This window comes from Lucilia cuprina, chromosome 2 (assembly GCF_022045245.1).
Source record: "Lucilia cuprina isolate Lc7/37 chromosome 2, ASM2204524v1, whole genome shotgun sequence".
NCBI lineage: Eukaryota > Metazoa > Arthropoda > Insecta > Diptera > Calliphoridae > Lucilia > Lucilia cuprina.
In genome coordinates this window covers 63,644,481-63,656,827 of record NC_060950.1, presented here as the reverse complement: position 1 = coordinate 63,656,827, position 12,347 = coordinate 63,644,481, and the positions used below count along the sequence as shown (strand labels likewise).

The window sequence follows — 12,347 nt, the reverse complement described above, 5'->3', positions numbered from 1 at the left end:
TTGAATCGAAAATCAATGGACAATTTTTTTCTTTTTATTTCTGTTTACATGGCCCCGGAATGTTATAGTGTGGAAATGATGATCGATGGCCTTTTTTTCTTTTTACATAACTCGATTTAATTTTTAATAAAAATCTGATTTATTTTACTTTTTTCGATAATTTTTTTCTTTTTATTTCCTTTAATATGATTATGAAATGTTATAGTTTTTGGATTAAAGATCGATGAACTTGTTTCTTTTTGTACGATACTAGATTGTTATAGTTTGTGGATTGTAGATCGATGATCATGAACTTTTTTATACGGAATTGTTTTTTCTGTTCATTTCGTTTTACAGGATACGGGAATTTTATAGCTTTGGCATCAAAGGTCGTTGAGTTTATTACTTTTTATTTTCTTTTACACAAACTGGATTCGTTTTTATTTATCTTTTAACGTTTTTTCTCATTTACGTTATACTTTTTGAATGAAATATCAGTCGAAGATGTAGTACTTGATTCTAGAATGTTAATATTTTTAGGATCCTAAATCAATGGAAGGTTTCGTTTTACTGAATACAGGAATGTTATGCATCAAAGGTCGATGAACATTTTTCTTTTACACAAAAACTGAATTCGTTTTTTGATCTTTAAACGTTTCATTTTCTTTTTATTTCTCTTTAAGTGATACTTTTTGAATGGAATATCAGCCGAAGATTAAGTACTTGATACTGGAATGTTATTATTTTTAGGATCCAAGATCGATGAAATACTTTTTTCTTTTTACTGGAAACAGGAATGTTATAGTTTTGGCATTCAACTTTTTTCTTTTACACAAACTTTTGTTTTTTGATCTTTAAACATTTTTTCTTTTTATTTCTCTTTACGTGATACTTTTTATATGAAACATCAGCTGAAGATTTGTTACTTGATACTGGAATGTTATTATTTTAAGGATCCAAGATCGATGAAAAGTTTTTTCTTTTCTTCTTTTACTGGTTGCAGGTATATTATAGTTTTGAGGTCAAAGATCGATGAACTTTTTTATTTTACACAAATTGGATTTGGATTTTGATCTTTAAACGTTTTTTTTTTGGAATGGAATATCAGCCGAAGATTTAGTACTTGATACTGGAATGTTATTATTTTTTAAGATCCAAGATCGATGGAATGTTTTTTTCTTTTTATTTCTTTTTACAGAGTACGGAAATGTTCTTGTTTTGGGATCAAAGGTCACTGAACTTTATCCTTTTTTTTTACACAAACTTGTTCGTTTTTTATCTTTATTTTTTTTCTTTTTATTTCACTCTACGTGACACTTTTTAAATAGAATATCAGCCGTAGGTTTAGTGCTTGATACTGTTATTATTGTTAGAATCCAAGATTGATGGAATGTTTTTTTCTTTTCATTTCTTTTTACTGGATACAGGAATGTTATAGTTTTGGCATCAAAGGTCACTGAACTTTTTTCTTTTTATTTTCTTTTACACAAACTGGATTTGTTTAAAAAATCAATGAATTGTTATAGAGATTATATTTTTTTTACTTAACACTTTTACACTTTTCCGGAGGATGAATAAATTTTAAGGTTTTTGATCAATGAAAAAAAAATTTTTTTGATTTCACTTAATAATAGAATTTTATAGTTTTTAGAACGAAGATTAAGGGAATTTTTTTCTTTTTACACAACTTTATTTGTTGTTTTTGCCTTTAAAGGCTGAAGATAATTTGTTGTTGTTTTTTATTTACACTTTTGCACATTATTATATTTCACGATATTTTCCCTGCGTAATAACTCGAATAAGAATTTTGCAAAGTTTTTAAACACTGCAACAGTTTTTTAATCGCTTTCATACGTTTTAACACTTATAGAATTTAAATTATTTATTTTTTCTTTATCCAAACACAGGTTTGTATGAAAAGTCTTTAGTCAATATATTATCGCAAATATTAGATGTTTTTTAAAGTAGAATTGTGTAAAGCTTTTTTATATTTTCTAATTTTTCTTTTTAGTTAATTATTTTTATTATTTTGTTTTATTTAAAAAAAAGAAAGTAGTCAATGGAGAGTAAACTCCACCTTTGGCTTTAAAATCATCAAATAATAAATTTAAAATTTTGATAGATATGTATAAAATATATAGCAAATTTATGAAAATCGAAAAAATTGATAAACTTTTATGTTTATAAAGCTTTAAGACATTATAAGTGTAAATTATTTTTATTAAAATTGAAAATTTGTTTAAGAAAAAAACAAAAAAACAATTTTCATTTTTAATTATACTATTTTAACCAATAGCAAGCAATTAACTTTTTACAAAAAGAACAAAAAAAAAGGTGAAGTTTTCTCTCGTTGATTTGAGTTTTTATCAAAAAATTTTATGCATGAGTTTTAGTTTATTTTTATTTTATTATTTTTTTTTTTCTAAAAAAAGCTTTGTTATGCTTTTGTTTTACTATGTAAAAGCTTAATGTGTAAATGTCTCTGAAAAAATATCAAGTGTCAAAATGAACAACAAAAAAAGTGTCTAAAAAGCTTTTTAAAGCTTTCTATGTTAAACAAAAAGAGAGGAAACCTTTTTCCAGGAAAAAAAAACGAAAAAGGGAAAATCTCTTTTTGTTAACTTATATTAAGCTTTATATGTGATTTTTTTAGTTTTTTTAAACATTAAACTAATTTCAAATTTTTATTTTCTACTTTTATTCTCTTTTTAGGACCTGGACAATCGGATCTATAATTATTTTCTTTAATGCCATAGAAATTGATTATAGATTTCCATTGACTTTGAAAAAAAAAACATAATAATACATTTATATATGTCCAATATTAGAACCTTTTAAGAAGTTCTGTATTTCAGAAATAACGGGTTTATAATCATATAAACTAAATAGATTTCAAATTTTGGAGATTTTTTGTTGAGAAATTAATTTAAAACACAACAGGTGGCGTTATTTGTTTAAGAAGAAAACTATTAAGAAAAACAAAAAAAAACATATTTTAAATTTAAGTTTTTAAACAAAAGGTAACAACAATTATTAAGTTTTAAGCTTCAAAAAAAAAAACTAAAAAATCTATGTTTAATTTAAAGAAAATTCTAAAAAAAAACAACAATTTTAACGATTTAAAACGACAAAAAAAGCGCTAATTTATATTTTTAACTTTATTATTAATTAATTAATTATTCAATTCATTTTGTTTTAAGTTTCAAAAGAAATTTCATTTCATTAACGAATTTATGTCTTCATTTCAATTATTTAAACAAAAAAAGAAACGAATTTTGAAAACCAAGTGTCCAATTAACCAATTTGTAAGAGTTGAAAATTATTAAGAACTATTGTATTAAATTATTTTGCTTTATTATTTTATTTAATTAATTGTTATTAATTTATTATTTTTTTATATTATTTTTAATATTTTTTTTATTATAATTTCTCATTTAAAAAAAAAAAGTAATCATTATTAATAAATAATTGTGTTTTATTATTATGTTTATAGCATCATTTTGATTCAGAATAAATAATTCATTTTTTAAAAATATTGCAAAAAAATATTTGAAAATTTGTTTGATTTTTAATAACAGAATCAACTGTAAGTAAAACTTGTAAAAATTTTGAAAAATATCAATATATCATTACCACTTCTTATAGGAACGGAACAAAAATCATTAAGATTAAGAAATTTTTTGATACAATAACAAAATAATTTCTAAAATATTAGTGGTTAAATTCCACTTTTCATAGGAACATCTGTTTTAGTCTGTGTCTAGTTTATAGAGTAGTATAGTATAACGTCTTGCCTAGCCAAGTCTATAGAAAACAGTCTATATAGATGTAGCTAGTTTTCTTTTTTAAATTTCTCTCTTCTTTTTAGTCTAATCTATTGTCAAGTCAATAGTCTAATCTATAGTCTAGCAAATAGTCTATAGTCTAGAATATAGTCTAGTTAAATATATATTCTAGTCTAAAGTCTAGTATAAAGTCTAGTCTATAATCTTGTCTATAGTCTAGTCAATTGTATAGTCTATTGTCTAGTCTATAGTATAGTCTATATTCTAGTCTATAGTATAGCAATAGTAAAATCTATAGTCTAGTATATCACTTTTTGTCTAGTCTATATTCTAGACTACATTCAAGTCTATAGCCTAATGTATAGTCTATTGTCTAGTATATATTCAAATGTATAGACTAGGCTACTCTATGGTGTAGTCTATAGTATAGTAATAGTAAAATCTATAGTCTGGTATATAGTCTAATCTATAGTCTAATCTAGTGTCAAGTGTATAGTCTATTGTCTAGTCTATAGTCTATATTGTATTCTGTAGTCAAGTCTATATTCAAATATATAGTCTAATCTACTCTATGGTATAGTCTGCAGTCCAGTCTATAGTCTAGTGTATAATCTAGTGTATAGTCTAGTGTATATTCTAGTCTAGTCTATAGTTTACTCTATAGTCTAGTCTACAGTCTAGTCTATAGTTTAGTCTATAGTGTAGTCTATAGTCCAATCTATAATCTAGTCTATAGTATAGTCTATTATCTAGTATATAGTATAGTATATGGTCTAGTCTATATTCAAATGTATAGTATAATCTATAGTCTAGTCAATAGTAAAGTCTATAGTCAAATCTATAGTCTAGTGTATAGTCTAGTCTATAGTCTAGTCTTTAGTCTAGTCTACAGTTAAGTCTATAGACTAGACTACAGTCTAGTCTATAGTCTAGTATATAGTCCAGTTTATTCTATAGTCTCATTTAGTTTATAGTCTAGTTTATAGTCTAGTCTATAGTCTAGTCTATAGTCTAGTCTATAGTCTAGTGTATAGTCTAGTCTAGTCTATAGTCTAGTCTATAGTCTAGTCTATAGTCTAGTCTATAGTCTAGTCTATAGTCTAGTCTACAGTATAGTCTATAGTCTAGTCCATAGTCTAGTCTATATTCTAGTCTATATTCTAGTCTATAGTCTAGTATATAGTCTAGTCTATAGTCTTATCTAGTATCTAGTCTAGTATATAGTCTAATCTAGTATATAGTCTAATCTAGTATCTAGTCTAGTCTAGTATCTAGTCTCTAATCTAGATTCAGTATACTTAGACATTTTTGTCTTTCCTGTGAAAATACAGATTTCCATCAGTACGTCGTTAAGATTGAGCCCTCTAAGTTTAGACCAGTTCAAGGCCGTATATAAAGCCGTTGAATGTTATTTGAATCCTTTTCCCTTAGAAGTATTACGACATCATCAGCATAGCAGAGAGGTCTAAGTCGGTCCTTACGCACGACCATTGGATCTCTGCTCCGATACGACCCGATTCTCAATCCGCGAAAGATAGTCAACCCGTTACAACAACAGTCCATCCTCGGTTTGGGTCCTTAGGAGGTTATTAATCCTGGTAACCCCGAGTAAAGATGTCAAACCACTACCCTTTCGTGTACCGCGTAATAAAATTTTTATGACAGTTATATCCTACATGTCGCAACTTATCCTACAGTTCCTTAGCATGTAGTAGATCCAGTTACAGAGCACCCTACCCGTTAAAACAAGGTTTTAATTAGAAATGACGTAAGACTTATCGCTGGATAGGCCTTAGGTTTCCCATAGCTATTTTTTTTTTTTTTTTTTTTTGGTTTGGGTATAAATATTACACTTTAAGTGATTCATTTCGATTTTTCACAGGAATACAAGACAGAAATTGTAAATCTTTAGGATTCTATTTAGAATTTTTGTGGTTTCTAACAAAAAGTACAAGATTATAAATATAAATAATGGAAAGTTTGAATGTTTCATTTCCATTTTTCATAGGAACGAAGTAAAAAAGTTATCATTTCTTAGAATTCCATGATAAATTTGTGTAGAATGTAATAAAATGTATAAGTATTTTTATGAATAATGAACAATTTAAATGTTTCATTTTCATTTTTCATAGGAACGAAGTAAAAAAGTTATCATTTCTTAGAATTTTATGATCAATTTGAGTTGCTTGTAAAAAAATGTATAAGTATTTTTATGAATAGCGTAAGTTTTAAGTGTTTCATTTCCATTTTTCATAGGAACGTAAGTAAAATTATGTAAATTCTTATGATTTACTTTTAAATTTGAGTAGATTTCAATAAAACGTAGTAAATTTTTTATGAATAATGAACAATTTAAATGTTTCATTTCCATTTTTCATAGGAACGAAGTAAAAAAGTTATAATTTGTTAGAATTTTATAATTAATTTGAGTAGCTTGTAAAAAAGTACAAATATTTCCATAAATAGCGTAAGTTTTAAGTGTTTCATTTCCATTTTTTATAGGAACGTTAGTAAAATTTTGTAAATTCTTGAGATTTTCTTATGAATATGTGTAGATTACAATAAAACGTATTAGATTTTTTATGAATGGTGAACAATTTAAGTGTTTCATTTCCATTTTTCATAGGAACAAAGTAAAAAAGTTCTAATTTCTTAGAATTCCATGATAAATTTGTGTAGAATGTAATAAAATGTATAAGTATTTTTATAAATAGCGTAAGTTTTAAGTGTTTCATTTCCATTTTTCATAGGAACATTAGTAAAATTTTGTAAATTCTTAAGATTTTCTTATGAATATGTGTAGATTATAATAAAACGTATCAGATTTTTTATGAATGGTGAACAATTTAAGTGTTTCATTTCCATTTTTCATAGGAACGAATAAAAAAAGTTCGAATTTCTTAGAAATTCATGACAAATTTGTGTAGCTTTTAATAAAATGTATAAGTATTTTTTATGAATAGCGTAAGTTTTAAGTGTTTCATTTCCATTTTCCATAGGAACGTAAGTCAAATGTTGTATATTCCAAAAAATTTCTTATGATTTTGAGTAGATTTGATATAACATATCAGTTTTTTTATAGAGAGCAAATTAAGTGTTTCATTTCCATTCTTCACAGGAACAAAGGTAAAAAAGTTCTAATTTCTTAAAATTTCTTGATAAATTAGAGCAGTTTGTAATGAAATGTATAAGTATTTATATGAATAACGTAAGTTTTAAGTGTTTCATTTCCATTTTTCATAGGAACGTTAGTAAAATTTTGCAAATTCTTGAGATTTTTTATGAATTTGAGTAAAATACAATATAACGTATGCGATTTCTTATAACTAGTAATCAATTTAAGTGTTTCATTTCCATTTTTCATAGGAACGAAGAAAAAAAGTTATATCTTAGAATTTCATAGTAAATTTGAGTAGGTTTTAATAAAAAGTATAAATATTTTCATAAATAACGAGATTTTGAAGTGTTTCATTTCCATTTTTCATAGGAACGTAAATCAAAATTTGTAAATTCCTGAAATTTTCTTATAAATTTGAGTATATTACAACAAAATGTATCAAATTTATTAACAATAATGAACAATTTAAGCGTTTCATTTCCATTTTTCATAGGAATGGAACAAAAATTTTGTAATTTCTTTTAATTTTATTATGAATTTTAGTAGATTTCAATAAAACGTTTTAGATTTTGTATAAAAAATTTAAAACGTGAGTGTTTCATTACCATTTTTCATAGGAATGAAAACAAAAATGTGTAATATTTTAGATTATGATGAAAATTTTAAATTAACTTACCTTTCTTTCTCTTTTGTAGCAGCTTTCTTGACTTTATTCGCAGTTTATTGTTTAAAATCTTGATATTATTGACGATAATAATTAATTGCTTGATATGATTGTATGAATTTGTATGATAGAAGTTGATGAAAGAGTTTTGTGTTGAAAGTGGTTAGTTAATATGATTAGTAATGAAAGTTTGAGCTAAAAGTAAAAAATTTAAAAAGAAAAAAATTAGCTAATATAATTTGTATTTATAATATGTATAATATTGTTAACTTTATATATAAATATTTATATTATATTAATATGCTTAATATTGTTTAGATAAGTAGAAAGTTTTAAGAATACAGAAAAGCTTTAGTTTTAAATAATTAACTGTTTTCAATTAAATTTAAAGTTTAAAACAACTTTTTTCTTAATAGAAATAGAAAACCTTTTTAAAACCTTTGTTATAAATGCTTTAAGAGACAGAGAGAGAGAGAGAGAGAGAGGGAGAGTGAAAGAGAGAACAGCTTTAAGAGGAGAAATATAAAAATATATATAGAGATTCTTTTTTAAGAGCTGTTATATTTATATTTAAGCTATATGTACTACTTTTTTAAACACTACTGTTATTAATATTTGGCTTTTATGTTTTGTATATAAATATTTTTTTTTGAGTAAATTCTTTATATTTTTGTTTAATTAGTTAACTTTTTTGTTTATAATTATTGTAATATCTTTTTTATGTTTAAAATTTAAAATTCCCATTTTGGGTATTTTCAAAAATAATTTGGGAATTCTTTGATTTCATGCTATTTTGAAAATTTTGTAAATATTTTCATTTTAACAACTTTTTATGTTATAAAAACACAGTCCCATACTAAATTATCAAAATTTAATTTTTGGGATTTTTTAAAAACTTTATGGGAATTGAAGGATTTCTAGTTGTTTTAACAGTTTTTAGTTTTTCATGCTCTAAATATCTTAAAAAGTCACAAAAACTCAATCCCAGATAATTTTAATAAGATCCCCACTTTGAAAATTTTCAAAAATATTTTGGGAATTCTAGGATTTCATGCTATTTTGAAAATTTTGTAAATATTTTCATGTTATATACTTTTTAGTTTATAAAAACTTAATCCCAGATGAAATTTTCAAAATTTAATTTTTGGGATTTCTCAAAAACTGTCTGGGAATAAAGAAATTTTTAGTTGTTATAACATTTTTTAGTTTTGTATGCTTAAAATAACGTACAAAGTTATAAAAACATCATCCCCGACAATTTTCTTAAGATCCCCACTTAGGGTATTTTCAAAAATATTTTGGGAATTCTGGGATTTCATGCTATTTCAAAAATTTTTAAATTTTTCTTATTTTAGCAAAATTCTGTGTTTTAAAAACACAATCCCACATGAAATTTTAAAAATTTAATTTTTGGAAATTTTCAAAAAAAAAATCTGGGAATTGAGGGATTTTTAGTTGTTATAATATTTTTTTAGTTTTTCATGCTTTAATCGTCATCAGAATTAACAATAACTTAATCCCAAACAATTTCTTTAAGTTCCCCATTTTGGAAATTTTCAAAAATATTTTGGGAATTCTGGGATTTCATGCTATTTTGAAAATTTTGTAAATATTTTCATTTTCTCAAGTTTTTAGGTTATAAAAATAAAAACACAATCCCAGTTGAAATTTCCAAAAATTTATTTTTGGGATTTTTGAAAAATATTTTGGGAATTCTAAGATTTTATACTATTTTGAAAATGTATCAATTATTTCTTTGTTAAAAACATTTAAGGTTCAAAACAAACACAATCCCAGTTGAAATTTCCAAAATTTATATTTGGAAACACAATCCCACACAAAAAAATTCAAAATCTTCATTTTGGGAATTCATTAAAACATTTTAGGAATTGTGTAATTTTTTGCTTAGACAAAGTTTTTAAGATTTTAAGCTTAAAATCTGTTGTAAAGTTTTGAAAACATATTCCCAAATCAATTTAAAAAAAGCCCACTTTGGGGATTTTGAATTTTTTTTTAGGAATTCTAGAATTTTTTGCTAATATTAAAATTGAAACATTTTCAAGTTAAAATTAATATTTAATATGTTATCAACACATTCCCAGGGCAATTCTTTCAAAATTCCTAAAATTTGTGAATTCTAGGATTTTGAAATTTTTAACTTTGACTTTAAAATGAAACTCTAAATTCTTATCATTTTTAAAAGTTCTTAAAAAAATAACAAGAAACATCTAAAAACCTTTTGCTTACCACTCCTCCTCGTGCTGTTCTCGCTCTTTTACAACCTGCACTGCCATTAATTCTTCCACAATTTTATATTCATGACATTGTGCACACAATAAACGACCATTTGATTTGTTTGTTCTTTGCACTTTTTCATGACACACAATATGCACCAATTTAAGATTTTTCAAAGAAAATATTTCCAAAAAATATTCCAAAACTGAAATGTCCACAACAGGTTGTTTGTGTATAGAGCAAATACGACGAGGTTGCTCTATCAGCTCGCGTACATTTGCTATTATAGACGGTAGAATGGTGCGTGATAATTCAATTTGATGATCAAGATTCCATACTTGGAATAGTATAAGATTTTCACGTGAAGCATATGGATTTATGGAATGTTGTAGAGAGCAATTATTGTGTGAATCCGAATAAGAGCCCTGACAATAGAAATCACCCAAATCGGTGCATAGCGATACAGACCATTCATCTAAGATTTCATTTCTTAAAGTGTAATCCTTAATAACTTGTTTAAGTTTCTTATTGGGCACTGCTGCTCTAGCATCAGTTTCATCATCTTTTTCTAGTTTTTCACGTAAGAAATCATGTTTAGGTTCATATTTCCGATCAAATATCATGGAAAAATAATCACAACCTATAAGCAAATAACGAAACTTTTCCAATATTGAATCGATAACTTTACGTGCCTTAAGATTTTGTCGATACAAATGATTGCGTGTTAGTTCATCTTTGGTTTTGTAATAGTAAGTTCTAACACGATCTTGTGCCTTACGTGCCAAAGCCTCTTCTTTGGTATGACATTTTTCTTCTTGTCCCATAAACCATTCAGCATGTTCGGAACGTAAACTTAAATGTGTTTTAGCAGCAGCATCTACCCTACAATGGTTGAGTAACTTTTTCTTTTCATAATCGGCTATAAGTTTGCCAAATTTGTCCGGTTGTTGTTCCATAAATTCATAGATAATATCGGCCACTTTGAGTAGGGGAGATCTTTGGCGTAGTTGTTCGAATTGAAAGTCATTGTCTAGAGAAAAAGTAAAAAATTTTTGTAGATAGAAAGATTAAATAGTCATATTTGTTCACTTACCAGTTGTTATTATGGCCTCAGGTCCAGCTACAATGAAGAGGGTTTGCGGTTCTAAGGTTAAAAAATAGTCTTCATCGGTAACTTCATAGCCATCAGAGGCTAAATAAATGCGCAAATCTTTAATCTACAATAGAAAAATTTAATAATTAATTAAAGTTTTCTAAGGAAAAGAACTGTTATACTTTTATACAGTAAAATAACAACTGTTATACTCTTTCTTTTCTAAGAAAAAAAAACATCAATTTACTTAAATAAAAACTGTTATACGCAAGCTATTCTACAGAAAACAACTGTTATACTAGTATTTTTTAAGGAATAATTCTTCACTTTTTTAAAAACTCCATTTTTCTAAAGAAATTTCTTTAAAATAACAAATTTTCTTTTAAAGATTAAAAATATCCATTTAAAGTTACCAAATTTCATCAACAACCTTTTTCTTTTTTTAATAAGAAAAACCTCATGCCTTAGTGTTCCATATTTAACATTGACATTATTTTCCTATTTCCTAAAGAAAAAACGCTGAACTTGACCTCCATTTTTGGGCTAATAATACGAACGCACTCTAACCCTGACCAGTATGTAAAGCATCCTAGAAATGTGAAGGTAGCATCCAAATACAAAAAAACCAAAACAAAAACTGGCAAGCAAAAGTTTAATGTCCTTCTTAACCATGAGTAAAAAGTAACCTGCAGCAAAAGGAGAAAAGACGCAACCAACAACTCATTGAACACACCAAACAACAGGTGGCTCTACAGCAACTGCGCATTAAAAGTATTTAGTATTTTTCATTCTTGTTCTTTTGCTAAAAAGCTGACATTGAATTTGAATGAACTCATTCCCACACACACACACACATACACACATTCAGCTAAGCATCCACAACAAGGTCCTTCGTTTTTAAATATAAAAGTAAAGGAAGTTGTTGTCCCTCACAAACAAACTCAAACTTAAATTTGAAATGAAACAATAAATACAACACTGTTATTGGCCCTGGTGGCAAATATTTCAAGGTCATTGCTAAATAATAGAAAAGACGCAAAAAGCCTTAATATGTATTTATTATAGGTACTTACAGGAAACTTTATTTTAGCTTTATTCTTCAGCATTTGCAAGGAACTGGCTCCTATGCCATATTTTCTTGAACGTTCATTATCTGTAATTTTGTAACCCTTAATTAAAGCTGTTCCGGAAACTGTAACTAAAGACTCCTCAAAAGTTTCCTTGTTTTTTGTTTCATTTTCTTGTTGTTGTCTTTGTGATGCCGTAGAACGCGTTGTGGGCGCCATTACTTCTTTTATGAAATTAAACATTTTTTTTGAGTTATTTTGTTATTTATACTAAAGTTTTTCACAATTAGTTTAGCACTTTATTACAATTTTCTTTATTTTAATTAACTTGTCCTGTCCTTTTAAGGAATTTTCTAAAACTGGTTATCCTTTGTTGAGCACTTGTTTAAACATGAATGAAAACCAA

At 25.9% G+C, this 12,347-nt stretch overlaps 1 protein-coding gene across 1 annotated transcript; it reads right to left on the bottom strand.

The window, feature by feature from the left end:
* Positions 1–7,534: 7,534 nt before the first annotated feature.
* On the bottom strand, positions 7,535–12,341 carry LOC111685446 (DNA fragmentation factor subunit beta). The gene is made up of 4 exons (XM_023447717.2): positions 11,948–12,341; positions 10,875–10,998; positions 9,794–10,811; positions 7,535–7,741 (listed from the first exon to the last, which is right to left on the bottom strand). The coding sequence occupies exons 1-4, from the start codon at positions 12,182–12,184 to the stop codon at positions 7,723–7,725; spliced, it is 1,398 nt and encodes a 465-aa protein (XP_023303485.2). The 5' UTR covers positions 12,185–12,341; the 3' UTR covers positions 7,535–7,722.
* Between the last annotated feature and the right edge of the window lie 6 nt (positions 12,342–12,347).

Bases quoted from the DNA above. Each gene is read 5' to 3' on its own strand.
- LOC111685446 (XM_023447717.2), bottom strand. From the start codon at position 12,184: ATGTTTAATTTCATAAAAGAAGTAATGGCGCCCACAACGCGTTCTACG. The intron at 10,999-11,947 runs GTAAGTACCTAT...TTTCTATTGTAG, and splicing joins AAGCTAAAATAAAGTTTCCT to ATTAAAGATTTGCGCATTTA. The intron at 10,812-10,874 runs GTAAGTGAACAA...CTTTTTCTCTAG, and splicing joins TGAGGCCATAATAACAACTG to ACAATGACTTTCAATTCGAA.